Here is a 20,632-nt window from a genome sequence, read left to right as displayed (position 1 = left end):
TTGGGGGTTTTTTGTTCTTCTTTCTCTAATTGCTTTAGGTGCAGGGTCAGGTTGTTTACTCGAGATATTTCCTGTTTCTTAAGGTGGGATTGTATTGCTATAAACTTCCCTCTTAGAACTGCTTTTGCTGCATCCCATAGGTTTGGGGTCGTTGTGTCTCCATTGTCATTTGTTTCTAGGTATTTTTTAATTTCCTCTTTGATTTCTTCAGTGATCACTTCGTTATTAAGTAGTGTATTGTTTAGCCTCCATGTGTTTGTATTTTTTACAGATCTTTTCCTGTAATTGATATCTAGTCTCATAGCATTTTGGTCGGAAAAGATACTTGATACAATTTCAATTTTCTTAAACTTACCAAGGCTTGATTTGTGACCCAAGCTATGATCTATCCTGGAGAATGTTCCATGAGCACTTGAGAAAAATGTGTATTCTGTTGTTTTTGGATGGAATGTCCTATAAATATCAATTAAGTCCATCTTGTTTAATGTATCATTTAAAGCTTGTGTTTCCTTATTTATTTTCACTTTGGATGATCTGTCCATTGGTGAAAGTGGGGTGTTGAAGTCCCCTACTATGAGTGTGTTACTGTCAATTTCCCCTTTTATGGCTGTTAGTATTTTCCTTATGTATTGAGGTGCTCTAATGTTGGGTGCATAAATATTTACAATTGTTATATCCTCTTCTTGGATCGATCCCTTGATCATTATGTAGTGTCCTTCTTTTTTTTTTTTTTTTTTTTTTTTTTTGGCGGTACGCAGGCCTCTCACTTTTGTGGCCTCTCCTGTTGCGGAGCACAGGCTCCGGACGTGCAGGCTCAGCGGCCATGGATCATGGGCCCAGCCGCTCCACGGCATGTGGGATCTTCCCGGACCGGGGCACGAACCCGCGTCCCCTGCATCAGCAGGCGGACTCTCAACCACTGCGCCACCAGGGAAGCCCTGTAGTGTCCTTCTTTGTCTCTTGTAATAGTTTTTATTTTAAAGTCTGTTTTGTCTGATACGAGAATTGCTACTCCAGCTTTCTTTTGATTTCCATTTGCATGGAATATCTTTTTCCATCCCCTTACTTTCAGTCTGTATGTGTCTCTAGGTCCTTTGCCTGTTTTTTAATTGGGTTGTCTTTTTGTTATTGAGTTGTACGAATTCTTTATATATTTTGTTAGAAGACCCTTATCAGGTATATAATTTGCAAATATTTTCTCCCATTCTATAGGTGATCTTATTATTTTTTCTGATAATATTCTTTGATGCACAGTTTTAAATTTTGATGAAGTTCAATGTATGTATTTTCTTTCTTTTTTTTTTTTTTTTTTGCTCATGCTTTTGGGATGTTTCTAATACAAATCCAAAGTTATGATGATTTAGCCCTGTATTTTCTTCTGAGTTTTATAGTTTTAGCTCCTATATCTAGGTCTTTGACTAGTGTAGAGTTAATTTCTATATATTGTGTGAGATAGGAGAGAGCTTGGTTTTGATTAGTGTTTGCATGGTATATTTCTCCTTCCTTTTACTTTTTTTTCTTTTTTTTTTTTTTTGCGGTACGCTGGCCTCTCACTGCTGTGGCCTCTCATTGTGGAGCACAGGCTCCGGATGCGCAGGCTCAGCGGCCATGGCTCACGAGCCCAGCCGCTCCGCAGAATGTGGGATCTTCCCAGACCGGGGCACGAACCCGTGTCCCCTGCATCGGCAGGTGGACTCTCAACCACTGTGCCACCAGGGAAGCCCTCTTCCTTTTCCTTTTAATGTTAGTCTCTATATTTACTTTTAACCTTAGTCTTGTAGGCAATGTATAGTTGACTTTTTCTTTCTTTCTCTCTTTCTCTCTCTCTCGCTTTCTTGCTTTCCCCGTCTGGTTTTCACTGACCCTTTCATATGATTCATTTAATCTCATCTATTAGCATATGAATTATGTGTTTTTAAAAAGTTTTTAGTGATTGTCCCAGATTTTGAAATATACATTCTTAATTAAGTTAACTTCAAATGCTATTATACTGTTTCACATGTAATGCGGATACCTTTTAACAGTGTATTCTGTCCATTATGATATTGCTCTCATTCATTTCAGTTATCCATATTCTATCTTCACCCAATATACTGTTACTATTATTACTTTAAGAATAGGAAATTCCCTGGCGGTCCAGTGGTTAGGACTCAGCGCTTTCACTTCTGGGGCATGGGTTCAATCCCTGGTTGGGGAACTAATAGCCCACAAGCCATGCCACACAGCCAAAAAAAAAAAAAAGTTAAGAATAAGAAAATAGATTTTGTCTTCATTTATTCTTTCCCTAATATTCTTTCTTTATATATGTACCAGTTTCTGACCTGTATAATTTTGCTTCTCCCTGAAGAACTTTTAAAAAACATTTCTGGTAATCTAGATCTGCTGTGATGAATTCCCTCAATTTTTGTTTGTCTGATAAAGTCTTTACTTCTCCTCTTTTGAAAGATAATTTTGCTGGATGTAGAATTCTAGGTTGGTGATTTTTTTCTCCAACCCTTTATCTCACTCCACTCTCTTCTTGCTTCCATAGTTTATAACAAAGAGTGTTTTGTAATTCTTATCTTTGTTCCCTTGTAGGTGAGGTGTGTTTTTTCTCTGCCTTTCAAAATTTTCTCTTTGTTCTCGTGTTCCCCATTTTGAAATGAGATAACTAGTTGTCATTTTTTGGATTCTTATCCCACTTTGTCTTCTCTTTGCTTCCTTTATCCATGGTTTTGGGGTCTGTCATTAATTTTGGAAAGTTCTCAGCCATTATTATTTCATATTTTTTCTGTACGTTTTCTCTTTTTTTCTCCTTCTGGTATTCAATTATGTGTATGTTACATCTTTTGAAATTGTCCACTGTTCTTAGATGTCCTCTTCTGTTTGTTTTCATTCTTTTTCCTATTGCATTTCAGTTTTGCAAGTTTCTATTCACTGGTTCAGATTCACTGATATATTCCTTGGCTATGTCTTATGTACTGATGAACTCATCAAATGCAGTCTTCATTTCTGTTATAATATTAATGTGTTTTATATTTCTAGCATTTCCTTTTGATCCTTAATGGTTCCATCTTTGTGCTTACATTACCTGTCTCTTCTTGGGTAATGTTTACTTTTCCCACAAGAGCCAGAAAATGTCAATATCTATGTCATATTTAAGTCTGGTTCTGATGCCTACTTTATCTCTTCAGACTGTGATTTTTCTTGTCTTTTAGAATGCTTTGTAATTTTTTGTTGGAAACTGGATGTGATATGTGGGGTAATAGAAAATGAGGTAAATAGGTCTTCAGTATGAGGTTTTATGGTGATCAGGCTAGAGGTTTGGCTTTGTTAATGTTTGCTGTGGCTATAGGTGCCAGAGGCTTAAAGTTCCTCTACTGTCCTTGTTTTTATTTCTCTTGTTATCTTGGGCATCCACAAAAACTCCTCTTTAGATAGGGCATGCATCTTGCGTTTCTTTTATCTCTAATGCATTGTTATACTGGAGCCCTATTGGTGTGGTGGTAAGGTGTGGGGGACTGGAAGCATTCTATAATCTTATTAAAACTCAGTGTTTTAGTGACCTGTGTCCCTGGACGTAGTGTTCACAAGTGTTTCTTAGCTTCCTGCCCACTCCCAGTGACATAGGAAGACTAGGAGAAAGCAGATAATGTCAGATAAACATCCTTCTCCAGGGTGAGATAAGGCTCTAGTAAGGTTTGTTTTACTGGAGAATAGGCCTTTTTTACAAAGAACAACACTGTGTGAATATTTCAGAATGGTTACTTTTCTTTTCTCCCTTCCGGAGAAATAGGGGTATCTTTCTTGCTTTTTCACAATGAGAAACTTCTGTGGTTCTTGGAGGTAAAGCCCATGAACGTTTTGGGGGACCTAGGAGTTTCATTCTCATGGTAGTCTACACTCATCTACCAGCAATTAGTTGAAATTACCATTTAAATGTTCCTTCCAGTGGTCCAGGTAAGCATATCTCAAATGTCACTCTCTGTATTCACTTCTGTCTCCACATTGCAGGATGGCCGTTTGACCTATAACTTTGGTTTTCTGTTGAATCAAAGAAAAGTTGTTGGGTTTTTTCCTTGTTTTATGGATGGGAGCAATGACTTCCAATCTCTATATATCAGAGCTGAATCTGGAAGTTGTCTTCACTTTGAATGATATTTTCACCAATATAGAATTTTGGATTGAGAGGATTTTTTAAGTTCTCTCAGCACTTTAAAGATGTCTCTCCGTTATCTCCTGATCATAGTTTCTTTTGAGAAGTCTGATGTACTTCTTATCTTCATTCCTTTGTCATTAATGCATAGTTTTTTCCTCTCTAGCTGGGTTTAAGATTTTATCTCTGATTTTCAGCATTTTGAATATAATGTGTTTAGGTGTGTTTTGTGGTGTTACATTGTATTTTTTGTTTGTTTTGTTTTTGATATTTATCTTGTTTGGGATTCTCTGAGCTTCCTGCATCTGTTGTTTGATATTTTTCATTATTTTTGGAAAATTTTCAGCCATTGTTTCCTCAAATACTTATGCTCTCTTCTCTCATTTCCTGCTGGGGTCCCAATTACACATGTGTTAGACCATTTGTTATTATCTCATAGCTCTTGGATACTTTGACTTATTTTATTCTTTTTTTTAGTTTGGGTAACTTCTATTGACTTTTCTTCAAGTTTGTTGATTCTTTCTTCAGCTGTGTCAAGTTTTGTGAGCCAATGAAGGCGTTCTTTGTGTACATTTCAGCATTTTTATGCCATTTCCATTTGAAGAACCCGAAAGTTGATGTGAACTCCCATTGTACTTGTGGCTCCTGAGGTTCTTTGCTGTCCACTAACCCACACTTGGATTTTATCAATTTATTTAGAAATTTAACTGAATTTTCTTCAGTTGCTTTTAAGGTGCCTGCCATCCAGGCTATACCACAGATGATTCAGTGCTGGTGTTCCCTCTTTTCTTAGAAGTGCCTTTCTTTAGATTTCATGCTGTACTGTTGCCTTGTGACCTGAGCTTTTCAACAGGTTCAGGAAAAGTTATTTTGTAGTTCATTCAGCTTTGTCTTACCGTCTTGAGAGTCTTCTCAGCTTTCTATACCTAGGCAGAGATGGAACTCTCCAAATCTTTTTGAAATTATCCCCCCTTAGATTAAACCTTTCTTTAATGTCTTTGTTTGAATCTTTATTTTCTCACTAGGTGCGTATTATATTCTTCCCTGTGTTGTATCATTTGCACATTTCTCTTTCTTGCTCGCATTTTCCTGAGCTGCTACCCCATATATGATATACAATGATCCTTCACAATGAAGTGTATTACTTGTAACATCGAAGTCATTTTACAGAGATGAAAATACATTTTGCACTAAATCAGAAAACTTGTTATTCTGGTTTGGAAATAAAAGTAGGTAAATTAATTACTATTTTTCCCTATAATGAAGACAGATTGACTTCAGTCTTCAATTATCATCATTTGTTATACATTTTACTTTTTTAAACTTTTTAATGTTAGAAACTGCTGGTTGTCACTTATGAAAGTGAAACAAAATTTGGGTTCACATTGAACTATTTTAAAGTTTTGGGTAATTGTCTAACAGAGTAGGCTGTGTGGCATCTAAAATAATTTTTTTAAAAATAGCCTCAATGAATATTCTAATATTACAAGGTAGAATTTTAAAATATTTATTCCAAACAGGGATGATTTAAAGCAGCTCCTGAACCTGGACTTTTTTCATAATTCTTTTTTATGTTATTTTTTAAAGAAGTGTTTCTTGAAATAGGTTATATTTGCACATATTATAAAATTCAAAAGGCAGCAAAGTGTATCCTAAATTACAGGAAAAAGTAAATCTCTCTTTCACTCCTGTTCACAAATTAATTCAGTTTCTGTCTTTGAAGGCAGCCTAATTTCCTGTGGATTTTTCTGTCGATATTCCATAATATATGAATATATAGAGACATATTTATATATCTCTCTCCCTTTTGTTCACCTCCCTCTCTTCCTCCCCTTTCCTGCTCCTTCCTTCTCTCCTTTAGCCTCTCCCTCTCTTTCCTCTTCTCTCCCTTTAACATATGTAATATTATACTGTACACATTCTTTACCTTGCTATTTTCATTTATATTTTGAGAATTAATTCCATGGGTAGTCCTCAGTGCATTGCCTTTCTCTCTTTAATTAGAATATACTGTTCACTTATGGAAATTCTCTAATGTGTTTAGCTAGTCTCCTCTTGATATACATTTAGGTAATTTCTAGGCTTTCGCTACTGCAAACAATGCAGCAGTGCCTTTTTAAAAAAGTCATTTCACTGTTGCCATTTATTGTCTTAAATTGAATGTTCACTCCTTAATGAACATGAGCAGTTACATAATGTAATGGTAAATTTTGAAACAACCATTTCTAAATGACTTTGCTTTCAATCTTCTGGATCCGTTTAAACAATGGACAGCCTTAAAAGGCAAATTGTTAAGTAACTGTAATGGTAAACAGATGTAATAAAATAGTTTCTTAATCTCTTTGAATTAGAATTTTTCAATACTAGACACGTAAAACAATACGGAAGACACTGGATGCTGAAGTTGGTATAACATCGTAACAACTAATTTAGAGCTTTATCTTTCATCGGGACAGACAGAGTATTCTCATTTATTTGTTTTATATTAGTAAAAGTTTTGAACCTGAACCTATGTGATAAATGTACATTATCATAATCTTTTTTGTATCTGTGGAGTTCCATGTTACATTTATTTGAAGGATTCTGCTACTAAAAACAAGCTTAAAAACCACTGCAGTTGTTCATTCTGCCTCATTTTCAGGTTTAAATTTGCATTGTGAAATTTATACTAGGCATTGTTCCTGGAATTCCAGTAACTGCTGAAATTTGAATTGCTTCCAGTAGATTCGCTATCATCAAAGATTACCAATTGAAAGCAGAAATAATGGGAGCTAATCAGTATTTTGATCCATGAAAAAAAAATCAAACAGATTTAGCTGTATCATATACAGGATTAGGAGTAATTCACTGCCTTATGTGATTATTTATGTGTAATAGATGATAAATATTTTTTCTATAAACCTGAATTGAAATCGTTTTATTAAAGTTGCTAGTTCAAACAAAAATTTAATCAGGGACTTCCCTGGTGGCTCAGGGGTTAAGAATCCACCTGCCAATGCAGGGGACATGGGTTCGAGCCTTGGTCCGGGAAGATTCCACATGCCGCGGAGCAACTAAGCCCGTGTACCACAACTACTGAGCCTGTGCTCTAGAGCCTACGTGCCACAACTACTGAAGCCCACACACCTAGAGCCCATGCTCCACAACAAGAGAAGCCACCACAATGAGAAACCTGCGCACCGCAACGAAGAGTAGCCTCTGCTCACCTCAACTAGAGAAAGCCTGTGCGCAGCAGCAAAGACCCAGTGCAGCCAAAGATAAATAAATTAATTAATTAAAAAATTATTTAATCACACCTGGTCTTGTACCCCCATTCCTTAGTCTGTATTGAAGGACACTCTTTTGCCTAGGTCTCTTAGTGGCTTTTGTTCTTACACAGAGTATAATGCCATAGCCCCTCCCCCTATCTGGATAGTGGATAGTCACATGGTTCCCTTGCAGGTGTCTTCAGGTCTCAAAAGTCACCTCAGCCATTGAACTTTCTTTCATCTTCACGTATAAAGTAATCCTTTCCCAACTCCCCTTGTCTTACTTCCTTGCTTTATTTTTTCCCTAGCACTAATTTTCTGACCTAGTATACATTTACATGTTTATTTGCTTATTGTCTGTTTTTCCTCATTAGAATGTAGGTTCATAAGTCTTTATTTTGTCTCCTGCTGTATCACTAGCACATTGAGTGGTGCCTAGCACATTGAACAGGTTGTAGTGGGTGCTCAGTAAACATTTGACTGTTTGAACGTTGAATTTTCTTTCCTGCTCTTTCTGAAAGTTCTGGTTAGATTATAACAGTGTCTTCATATTTCTGGATGTATTACCTACCGTAATTTTGAGTACCTGTGTTCCCCTTGGACATTTGTAAATCAGTATTTTATATTTTTATCATGAGTTTGAACAGTTGCAAATGGTATGATTTTTTGTATATAGTACATGTTGTTGTGTTTGAATAGAATTGTTACAACACTTCTAAAAGTATCACAGTGATTCGATACCTATCAATGTTCAAACATATATGCACAAGTTCTTATTTATAGTCAGACAGTTTTCATTATTTTTTTCTCTTTGAACGAAAATCTGTTTTCTTTCTATTCCACTTTCTCCCATAGATTTCTCCTAAGGTAATACTTTTATGCTTGAAATAATTATACTTGGAACAAAAATATGTAAATACTTTTTATGATAAAAACACTCAGCGAACTAGGAATAGAAGGGAAGTTCCCTAACATGATAAAGGGCATTTATGAAAATCTACAGCTAACCTTATACTTCATTTTAAATTGTGAAAGACTGAAAGCTTTTTCCTTAAGATCAGGAACAAGACAAAGACACCAGGTTTTGTTGCTACTAATCAACATTGCATTAAAAGTCCTAGCCAGAGCAGTTGAACAAGAGAAAGGAATAAAAAGCACCCACACTGATAAGAAGTAAACCTGTTCATTTGCAGATAACATGATTCCACAGATAGAATATGCTAAAGATTCCTCATGCACCAGAAAATTAGTTATAAGTGAATTCAACAGAGTTGCAGGTTTCAAGGTAAATATGTAAAAAATCAGTTGTGTTTTTTACACTAGCAATGAAAAATCTAAAAGGGAAATTTTAAAATTTCATTTACGGTAGCATCCAAAATGATAAAATGCTGAGGGATAAATTTAACCAAGGAAACAGTACATTTGTACACTGAAAACTACAAAACATTACAGGAAGAAATTCCAAGTTTATGGATTGCAAGACTTAATTTTGTTAAGATGGCTGTACCACCAAAATGATCTGCAGATTCAGTGCAGTGCCTGTCAAAACTCCAAATGCCTTTCTTGCAGAAATGGAAAAGTTGAGCTGCAAATTCACATGGAATACAACAGGTTCCAAATAGCCAAAACCATACTGAGAAAGCAAAACAAATTTGGAGGACCCTCAGTTCAAGATTCCAAAACTTACCGTAAAGCTATAGTTACTAAAACTGTGGTATTAGCATAAGGATAGATGTATAGATCAGTCAATGGAATAGGATTGAGATCCCAGAAGTAAACCCATACATCTGTGGCCAGTTGATTTTCTATAGGGGTGCCAAGATCATTCAGTGAGAGAAAGATAGTCTCTTCATCAAGGTCTGTGACAAGTGGATATCCACATGTAAAGGAATGAAGCTGGGCCCCTGCCTCACTCCATATACAGAAATTAACTTGGATCAAAGACCGAAATTAAAGTCTTTGACCTAAAACTATAAAACTCAGAAAATACATAAAGGTAAGTCTTCATGACCTCATATCTGGAAATGGATTCTTTTGCTATAACACCAAAAGCACAAGCAACAGAAGAAAAAAATAGACAATTGGAATTCATTAAAATTGAAAGCTTTTGTGTATCAAAGGACATTATCGAGAAAGTAAAAAGATAACCTATGGAATGGGAGAAAATATTTGCAAATTATATATCTGATAAGGGTTTACTATCAGAATATATAAAGTACTCATATAACTTAACAATAAAAAGACAGCTGAATGGATAGAAGACATCAATAGACATTTCTCCAAAGGAGATATACAAATGGCCAACAAACACATGAAAAGATATTCAACTTTATTGGTCATTAAGGAAATGCAAACCAAAATCATAATGAGATGCTCTTTCAACAGATCCGACAGATTGGCTATAATCAAAAAATTGGAAGATAACAAGTGTTGATAAGGATGTGGAGAAATAGGAACCCTTGTACATTGCTTGTGGGAATGTAAAATGGTGAAGCCCCTTTGAAAAAAAGTTTTGGAGTTCCTCAAAAATATAAAATAGAACTATCATATGACCCAGCAGTTTCACTCCTAGGTTTATACCCAAAAGAATTGAAAATAGGTACTCAAACAAATACTTGTATACAGATGTTCATAGCAGCACTATTCACAGTAACCAAAACATGGAAGCAACCCAAATGTCCATCACTGGGTGAATGGATAAACAATTTGTGTTCTATGTACACTCAATGTAATATTATTCAGCCATAAAAAATGTTGATAGGGACTTCCCTGGCAGTCCAGTGGTTAAGACTTCACCTTCCAGTGCAGGGGGTGAGGGTTCGATCCCTGTTCAGGGAGCTAAGATCCCACATGCCTCGCAGCCAAAAAACTAAAACATAAAACAGAAGCAATATTGTAACAAATTCAGTAAAGGCTTTAAAAATGGTCCACATCAAAAAAAATCTAAAAATTTTGATACATGGTACAACATAGATGAACCTCAAAACCACTATACTAAATGAAAGAAGCCAGACACAAAAGGCCACATATTATATGATTTCTTTTGTATTAAATATCAAAATAAGCATATCAAAAGACAGAAAAGCAAATTAGTTGTTGCCAGGGAATGGGAGGGTGGATGGTCATAGGGGAAGATTATTTATAGGTTATAGTGTGTTCTTCTGACATATTGAAAAACTTCTTAGACTATAGGGAGTTGGTGATTGCACAGCATTGTAAAGGCACTAAATGCCACTGAATTGCACATTTTAAAGTGGCTAAGTAGGGCTTCCCTGGTGGCACAGTGGTTAAGAATCTGCTTGCCAATGCAGGGAACATGGATTCAAGCCCTGGTCCAGGAAGACCCCACATGCTGTGGAGCAACTAAGCCCACGTGCCACAAGTACTGAGCCTGCGCTCTAGAGCCTATGTGCCACAACTACTGAGCCTGCATGCCACAGCTACTGAAGCCCGTGTGCCTAGAGCCCATGCTCCACAAGAGAAGCCACCACAATGAGAAGCCCGCACACCGCAACAAAGAGTAGCCCCCACTCGCCACAACTAAAGAAAGCCTGTGCACAGCAACAAAGACCCAAAGCAGCCAAAATTTTAAAAATAAATAAATAAATAAAATTTATTTTAAAAATGGCTAAGTATAGTTATGTGAATTTCACTTAAAAATGTATGTTTAAACCTAACATTAACTTTTAAAATTGTATAACCATACAGTTTTAAGTGCTTTAATATATCATCTGGGTGGAGTTATTAGAGTTGATGAATAATAAATATTTTACAGATTTTGTTAAATAATGATTTTAAAGTCATTAAAAAGTGAAATTTATTGGAAATACATCTTAAGGATATGAATTTTTTAATGCCATTTAGTTCATGTATTCATGGATGAATGCATGAAAGGGTCAGCATCAATTCCATTCCTGTTTTATTATTTTTTACCTTAAATCTCACAACCATTGTTTATTATAAAGGTGAACCCTGATCCTCATGATAGGCTTATTTGTAGGATTTCTAGTAGTAATTGCAGACACCAGGGTCTCCAAATGTTTGAATTTGCGGCTACTAGCGATGTCCAGTCACACAGGTTGAGGATGTCTCTCATCTTTTTGGAAGCCTATCCACATATTACTGATAGTAAGATCACCAGGGCTTTGGAGGTGGACTGGTGGATTGCAAAAGCTGGGCTGTGTGACCACCACCTTTCACACAGACACTGAGGTCCATGCCAGCAAATTGCTCCTTGTCCAGAAGCAGAACCGGTACCAGTAACTTGTATTGTAGCTGTGCGTGGTTGGATCATCTCTGGGGGTAACCCATTCACCTAAGGAGCCAGTGTGGTCATCTTCTTGTGTCTGAAGGGCTGTGCCAACTGCAGAGGGTCCTTGGGTGGCATGGCTGTGATGTAGAGAAGACAGCCTCATCGTGAGGCGCCTCAACTAGAAGAAAGCCCTATTTTATGTTTTATTAGACTCACATGATGAGAAACATTGTTAATATAAATAAGTAGATGGTAGCGGAAAGGATTTTTCTGTGTCAGTGTCACTTAATTTTTTGAACTTCTGTGTCATATGCCAAAAGCAATAATTGATTAAATGTAAAATTTAGTTTTAATGATTTATCAACTGATAACTGATTTTCCTTCATTTTTGAAACTGAAGAATTAGAAAGAAATGCATAAGAATTTGGTAATTATTAGAGTCATTCACTACTTTTTCAACACCTATAGCAGTATTTCTAGTTGTCCCTGTGTTTAGTGCTTCAGAGGTTTTTGCCTCTCAGGGAAACCTATCATAGTAAGAAGAGACACATAGGTTAGAGGAATATATTTCTTTTGTAAAATGAAAAAGTATAATTGTTAAAGGGGAGAAGGAAAAGGTGAATTCTTATCACACAGGCAGAGCAGTTTTTTAAAAATAATTATGTATAGAAATTGAAAATCTTCTGATGCCCATAAAACCTTTCTATGCCCATGGCACCTCATGAAAAATTTTTATATACCTGCAGGGTACTGAACTTTCTTGGGGAGCTTGTATAAAGTGCTTCATACTGCCTTCAGATAGGAATCTTTGAATAGTTTGAGACTTCTATGTACTGTGAATGAAAAGATGGGAAAAAACCCCAGAATTTGGCCAGAGAAGAAAAAAAAAGAATTTGGCCCTAAGGCTGTTTCTTTCAAAATAGGTTTATATTATTTCTAGCTTGTGTCAGGAATAAATGTAGCATTAATATAAAATTCTTTAAAATGTGGTGAACTGGGGGTATTGACTTCTCTTATAATTCCTTTTGTAAAATTTTTCCCAGGTGAATGAATGGTCATTGAAGATAAGAAAGGAAATGAGAGTTGTTGACAGGCAAATAAGAGGTAAATTATTATTTTACATCTCCTATTCTTTATCTTGGTGTATTTTGCATTAGTTCATAAAAGTAAACTGTAGCTACATCTATAAAACATAGTTTATATTTATTATTTATGGCTGCCCTAATTATTTGCTTTCTAATTATAGTAAGAAAAACAAGATATAATCAACTCAAAGATCTTTACATTTGATAAGAACTAAAATCTTTCCTCCAGCCTGGCATTGAGCTATTCAAGGGGGAGAGGCCATGTTCATTCATCTGTGATTTCCTAGAGTCCAGGTTACTGTTGGAAACAAAGCAGGAGCTCACATCCCAAAGATGTCCACGTCCTAAACCCCAGAACCTGTGAATATGTTACCTTACATAGCAAAAGGGAACTTTCAGATTTGATTAAATTAAGGATCTTGAGGTGGGGAGATTAATCCTGGGCTATCTGGGTGGGATAGCCACCCAGATAAGAGGGAGGCAGTGTGTTGAGAAAAAGTGAGAGAAAAGGAGATGTGACCACAGAACCAGATGTTAGAGTGCTATGCTTTGAAGATGGAGGAAGAAGACACAAGCTAAGGAATGCAGTTGACCTCTAGAAACTAGAAAAGACAAGGAAATGGATTCTTCCCTGAAGCTTCCAGAAGAAACACAGCCCTTCCAACACCTGGATTTTAGGCTTCTTTTTTGTTTTTGTTTTTTAATATTTATTGGACTGTGCCGGGTCTTAGTTGCGGCACACAGGTTCTTCCTTGCCGCATGTGGGATCTTTTAGTTGCAGCATGCGGGCTCTTAGTTTGCGGCTTGTGGGATCTAGTTCCCCGACCAGGGATCGAATCCGGGCCCCCTGCTCTGGGAGCGTGGAGTCCCAACTGCTGGACCACCAGGGAAGTCCCAATTTTAGACTTCTGATCACCACAATTAAAGAATAAATTTTTGTTGTTTTAAGCCATTTGAGAAAAAAAAGTAAAGAAACCTCTTCCTACTTACAAAGAAATGGTTTTATGGAGTTCAAATTAAATAAATTGTATGTGAGGAATGCAGTTCCATTTTCACCACAGTTTACCTTAGCATGGCTGTAAATTGAGCAAAATATGTTTCTAAATAAAGTTGATTATTGTTGAGTACTACTTAAAACTAAGGTGACTTGCAAAGAGTAACATTTAAAACTTTTATGATTTTTAAGACTTTCATGATTGGAGAAAATAACAGGTATCACCATATCACTCCTTTTAAAAAAGAATTAGAATAGCAATACAGGGGTAGGGAAGTAAAACGTACAAACTATTAGGTATAAAATAAGCTACAAGGAAAAAAAATAAGCTACAAGGATATATTGTACAACATGGGGAATATAGCCAATATTTTATAATAACTGTAAATGGAGTAAAGCCTTTACAAATTGTGAATCACTATGTTGTACATCTGTAACTTATATAATATTGTACAGCAACTATACTTCAATTAAAAAAATAAAAATGGAAAAAATACTTGTAAATAAGATATTCCAAAAGTAAATAAGTAAAAAATAGTTACAGAGGGGAATTACATTCTTAGCCATGATGGAGTAATGGTTATGGATTTGAACTTGCACTCCATTGTAAATAAAGAAAAAACTGGACAAAAGCTGTGAAACATCTGTTTTCAAACATTGGATAACTGTCAGTGCGGGATTTTGATCAGTGAGAAAAGGGAAACAGAAGGAGAGAGCCCTAATATGGTCCTCATTTTCTGCCTAGGGAGACTTTCTGGGTCATAGCATGTGGAAGGAGATTCCAAGCAGAGTGTGGTGTTCTCACTGGATTGAGGAGAAGGAGACTAGGGTTCAGGAGGCTGCAGTGGCTGGAACTTGTGGGGAGGAGTATCAGAACAAGACCAAGCTGTAAATATCCGCACAGGGTCCCATTGAGTCTTTAGCTGACTGCTAAGCTGTGCATACTTAGAATGAGATTTTAGGAGGCAAAGAACAGTTACTGGGGACAGAGCAACTATCCGGAGGAGGCTGTAAGCTAAACGGTTCCCAGAGTTAACAGAGGATTGAGAGATGGTAGAGTTCTGACCAGACCCAGTAAAGAGACTTGGTTGACTATCTGGGGCATTCAGTAGAGACTGCAGAAGGGTCATGCCTTAATAAAGGCTACCATACGCCCACACCAACAAAGCTTAAAAGCAGATCTGTTACTGTATAGCACAGGAGCTCTACTCAATGTTCTGTGGTGACCTAAATGGGAAGGAAATCCAAAAAAAGAGGGGATATATATATATATATGTAGAGCTGATTCACTTTGTTGTACAGTAGAAACTAACACAACATTGTAAAGCTATACTCCAATAAAACTATACTCCAATAAAAATTAATTAAATATAAGTAAAAATAAATAAAAATTAAGTCTTGAAAGCTGAACTACCAAAATAAAGCTGAACATTCTTTAAAGCTCTTTAAGGCTGAACTACCAAAATTGCAAATACCCCAAAATGAAACATTTAGAGTGTTCAACATCCAATGAAAAGTTACTTGGAAAGTGTGACCCAAAATCAAGAGAAAAATCAGGAAATATAAATAGACCCAGAAAAAAAACAGATGATCAAATGAATAAGCAGACAGGGATTTTGAACAGCAATTATAAATATGTTGAGGGATTTGGAGGAAAACATAATGAATATATGTTTCAAAGGAAAACATGAACATAATGAAGAGGTAAATAGAAGATATTGAAAAGAACAAAGTAGAACTTAGATGAAAGATCTAGAATGAAGTGAAGTAAAATGAAAGCTTCACTGAATGGGTTGAACAAGCAGATTATACACTACAGAAAACAAGATCAGTGAAATCAAAGATAGTAATACAAACTATCCAAACTGCAGTACTGAGAGAAAAAAGTAAAAAAAAAAAAAAAATCAAATGATCCAACATGTAATTTGAGTCTCAGAAGGAAAAGAGTCCAGAAAGGATCACATGATATAATAGCTGATGAAAACTGTAAACCCACAGATCCAAGGAACTCCAATTTCAAACGGGATAAACACAAAGAAAACCTTGCCAGGACGTATCATAATCAAATTACTGAAAGGTAACAATAAAGAGATAAAACAGTCTGAGGAAAGGGTAATGATTAAAATTTTATTATCAGAAACAATACGGACCAAAACATCTTTGATATGATAAAAGAAAAATCCCCACATTATCCTAGAATTCTGTGTCCAATGAAAACAGCATTCAAAGGTGAAGCAAAGATACTTGTATACAAAAGCCAAGAGAATTTGTTGCTAGTAGGTCTACAGTACGAGAAATGTTAAAGGAAGTTGTAAGCTGAAGGAAAATCATACCAGATACAAATTTGGATTTACCCAGAGGAATGAAGCATGCTGGAAATTATAAGTATGTAAGTAAATATAATGTTTTTCTCTTTTAAAAGTATCTTTTTAATAATTATTGACTGTTTAAAGTAAAAATAATAATATGGGGCATAAAACATGTAGAACTAAGCAGTATGACAATAATAGCACAAACCATTGATTAATGTCATCTTTAGAAACCACATAAATTCAGTTCGTGTCTCACAAACCTTGTTTATTCCTGTTTTGTGCTTTGCTTATTGTATACCTTCTCACATCCATAGCTCATTTATCTGGTTAAATGATCTTCAAGCTCTGTCTTTCTCCTGGTGGTTCCTGTTATTTCTCATTCATAGCAATTTATTAGTTAACTAACTAACATGATATCAGAAAAATAATAGTGGGTATTGGAGTCCTTACACTACCAGATTTCAACCATCACTGCTATCAATTAGCCACCTGTCCCTGTTAAAATTCTTTGAATCTCACAGAACTGTACTGACAAATCTGTGAATGTATGTAAAATGTTTAGGACAGTACTTGGCATATAGTAGACAATTTACTACATTTATGGTGATACCAAAAAAGGAGAGTAGGGGTTACTTTAGACAATGTATAACTTTGAAATAATGTGATTACTTTAAACGTTACTTGCATATGAAGGTTTACCACTGAAACACTTTCAAAGTCTTTCATTTGGGTTTTTTGGGTTTTTTTTTAGATAGCATACATAGCTTTATTTAGTCTTTGATTTGAATTTTATTTTATTTCTTTATTTTTATACAGCAGGTTCTTATTAGTTATCTATTTTATATATATTAGTGTATATGTCAATCCCAATCTCCCAATTCATCCCACCACCACCCCACCCCCACTTTCCCCCTTGGTGTCCATACGTTTGTTCTCTACATCTGTGTCTATTTCTGCCCTGCAAACCGGTTCATCTGTACCATTTTTCTAGATTCCACATATATGTGTTAATATACGATATTTGTTTTTCTCTTTCTTACTTCACTCTATGACAGTCTCTAGGTCTATCCACATCTCTACAAATGACCCAGTTTTATTCCTTGTTACGGCTGAGTAATATTCCATTGTATACATGTACCACATCTTCTTTATCCATTCGTCTGTCAATGGACATTTAGGTTGCTTCCATGACCTGCCTATTGTAAATAGTGCTGCAATGAACATTCGGGTGCATGAGCAGACCCAATGTGGCCGTGGAAGGCTCCAGCATCGGCCGGGGTGACAGCGCGGGCTGGGGCCCCACACCCTGACAGAGGCTGAGCGGCTGCTGCGGAGCTCACGGGAGGAGACGTGGAGGAGCGGAGCCGGGGGCAGGGCCGCTTCAGAGCCGGGGAGAGCCCGTCCTCTCTGCTCGCTGGCTGGTGGGTCTGTCCCAAGTGCCCCATGGAGTTCCTCTTGCGCACCTCCTAGAGGGCTTCCCCTCTGGGGCACACCGAGGGGACCTGTGGGGGGGGAATGGATGGGCTGCAGGGGCAGTACCCAATAAAAACTCTGTCCGGAGGCGGGGGGGGTGCGGGCGGGAAACACTTGGCAGGCCTAGTGTACACAAACTGGTTGTATGTATCATACTGTGGACCTGGGGAGGAGTCGTTGTGGCACAAGTCTCTGCACATCCTCCGCTTCTCTCCGCCAGCATCCTGCCTCTCTAGAAGACTGTCTGTGTCTTAGTTTAGTGTACAGACCTGTAAACAGCTGCCCTTCTCTCAGCTCAGACTAGTTTCCATATCCTTTTTCTTTTATTTTTAATTGCTCATTTGTAAAGTTGTCCTAATCTTTCCTAGCTTTTAACTATTAGAAACGCTCTACTAGTTTTCCTTTGAGTTTGTGAGCTCTTCTCCTTGTAGCCCTGAGGGGGCTTTTTGAATTACAGTTTTCTGTGGGTATATGCGCAGTAGTGGGATTGCTGGGTCATATGGTAATTCTATTTTTAGTTTTTTAAGGAACCTCCATACTGTTTTCCATAGTGGTTGTATCAGTTTACATTCCCACCAACAGTGCAAGAGGGTGCCCTTTTCTCCACACCCTCTCCAGCATTGGTTGTTTGTAGATTTTCTGATGATGCCCATTCTAACCAATATGAGGTGATACCTCATTGTAGTTTTCATTTGCATTTCTCTAGTAATTAGTGATGTTGAGCAGCTTTTCATGTGCCTCTTGACCATCTGTGTGTCTTCTTTGGAGAAATGTCTATTTAGGTCTTCTACATATTTTGAATTCGGTTGTTTGTTTTTCTCTTATTGAGCTGCATGAGCTGTTGATATATTTTGGAGATTGCTCCTTTGTCCGTTGATGTGTTTGCAAATATTTTCTCCCATTCTGAAGCTTGTCTTTTCGTCTTTTTTATGATTTCCTTTGCTGTGCAAAACATTTTAAGTTTCATTACGTCCCACTTGTTTATTTTTGTTTTTATTTCCATTACTCTGGGAGGTGGGTCAAAAAAGATCTTGCTGTGATTTATGTCAAAGAGTGTTCTTCCTTTGTTTTCTGCTAAGAGCTTATACTGTCTGCTTTTACATTTAGGTCTTTAATCCATTTTGAGGTTTTTTTTTCTGTGTGGTGTTAGGGAGTGTTCTAATTTCATTCTTTTACATGTAGCTGTCCAATTTTCACAGCCCCACTTATTGAAGAGACTGTCTTTTCTCCATTGTATATCCTTGCCTCCTTTGTCATAGATGAATTGACCATAAGCGTTCATTTCTGGGCTCCCTATTCTTTTCCATTGATCTGTGTGTCTGGTTTTGTGACAGTACCATACTGTTTGGATTACAGTAGCTTTGTGGAATAGTGTGAAGTCAGGGAGTCTGATTCCTCCAGGTCTATTTTTTCCCCTCAAGATTGCTTTGGCTATTGGGGGTCTTTTGTGTCTCCATACAAATTTTAAGATTTTTTGTTCAAATTCTGTAAAAAATGCCATTGCTAATTTGATAGGGATTGCATTGAATCTGTAGATTGCTTTGGGTAGTATAGTCATTTTCACAGTATTGATTCTTCCAATCCAAGAACATGGTATATCTCTCCATCTGTTGGTATCATCTTTAATTTCTTTCATCAGTGTCTTATAGTTTTCTGCATATAGGTGTTTTGTCTCCCTAGGTAGGTTTATTCCTAGGTATTTTATTCTTTTTGTTGCAGTGGTAAATGGGAGTGTTTCCTTAATTTCTCTTTCTGATCTTTCGTTGTTAGTGTATAGGAATGCAAGAGATTTCTGTGCATTAATTTTCTATCCTGCAACTTTACCAAATTCATTGACTAGCTCTAGTAGTTTTCTGGTGGCATCTTTAGGATGCTTTATGTATAGTGTCATGTCATCTGCAGGCAGTGACAGTTTTACTTCTTCTTTTTCAATTTGTATTCCTTTTATTTCTTTTTCTTCTCTGATTGCCATGGCTAGGACTTCCAAAGCTATGTTGAATAATAGTGACGAGAGTGGACATCTTTGTCTTGTTCCTGATCTTAGAGAAAATACTTTTAGTTTTTCACCATTGAGAATGTTGTTGCTGTGGGTTTGTTGTACATGGCCTTTATTATGTTGAGGTAGGTTCCCTCTATGCCCACTCTCTGGAGAGTTTTTTTTCATAAATGGGGGTTGAATTTTGTCAGAAGCTTTTTCTGCATCTATGGAGATGACCATATGGTTTTTCTTCTTCAATTTGTTAATATGGTGTATCACATTGATTGATTTGCATATATTGAAGAATCCTTGCATCCCTGGGATAAACCCCACTTGATCATGGTGTACGATCCTTTTAATGTGCTGTTGGATTCTCTTTGCTAGTATTTTGTTGAGGATTTTTGCATCTATGTTCATCAGTGATATTGGTCTGTAATTTCCTCTTTTTGTAGTGTCTTTGTCTGGTTTTGGTATCAGGGTGATGATGGCCTCATAGAATGAGTTTGGGAGTGTTTCTTCCTCTGCAGTTTTTTTAGAAGAGTTTGAGAAGGATGGGTGTTAGCTCTTCTCTAAATGTTTGATAGCATTTACCTGGGAAGCCATCTGGTCCTGGAATTTTCTTTGTTGGAAGATTTTAAATCACAGTTTCAATTTCGTTACTTTTGATTAGTCAGTTCATATTTTCTATTTCTTCCTGATTCAGTCTTGGAAGGTTATACATTTCTAAGAATTTGTCCATTTCTTCCAGGTTGTCCACTTTGTTGGCAAGAGTTGCTTGTAGTAGTCTCTTATGCTTTGTATTTCTGCAGTGTCCATTGTAACTTCTCCTTTTTCATTTCTAACTTTATTGATTTGAGTCCTCTCCCTCTTTTTCTTGAGTGTGGCTAAAGGTTTATCAATTTTGTTTATCTTCTCAAAGAACCAGCTTTTAGTTTTATTGATCTTTGCTATTGTTTTCTTTGTTTGTATTCCATTTATTTCTGCTCTGATCTCAATTTCTTTCCTTCTACTAACTTTGGGGATTTTTTGTTCTTCTTCCTCTAGTTCCTTTAGGTGTAAGGTTAGATTGTTTATTTGAGATTTTTCTTGTTTCTTGAGGTAGGATTATATTGCTATAAACTTCCCTCTTAGAACTGCTTTTGCTGCATCGTTTGC

General features: G+C 36.5%; 1 protein-coding gene across 2 annotated transcripts in view; it reads left to right on the top strand.

The window, feature by feature from the left end:
* The window catches only part of CHMP3 (charged multivesicular body protein 3), a 62,040-nt gene that overhangs the window by 15,317 nt on the left and 26,091 nt on the right, over positions 1 to 20,632 (top strand). Inside the window, exon 2 of one of the 2 annotated variants that reach the window (XM_079720751.1) lies at positions 12,679 to 12,739. In XM_079720751.1, coding sequence (XP_079576877.1) covers positions 12,679 to 12,739 — 61 coding nt within the window. Of the gene's footprint in view, positions 1 to 12,678; positions 12,740 to 15,001; positions 16,104 to 20,632 lie in introns of those variants that run through there. The other variant, XM_079720752.1, reaches the window with a different exon arrangement.

The sequence above is a fragment of the Hyperoodon ampullatus genome, assembly GCF_949752795.1.
Source record: "Hyperoodon ampullatus genome assembly, chromosome: 15".
Taxonomy (NCBI): Eukaryota; Metazoa; Chordata; class Mammalia; order Artiodactyla; family Ziphiidae; genus Hyperoodon; species Hyperoodon ampullatus.
This window is presented reverse-complemented; position numbering and strand designations above follow the sequence as displayed.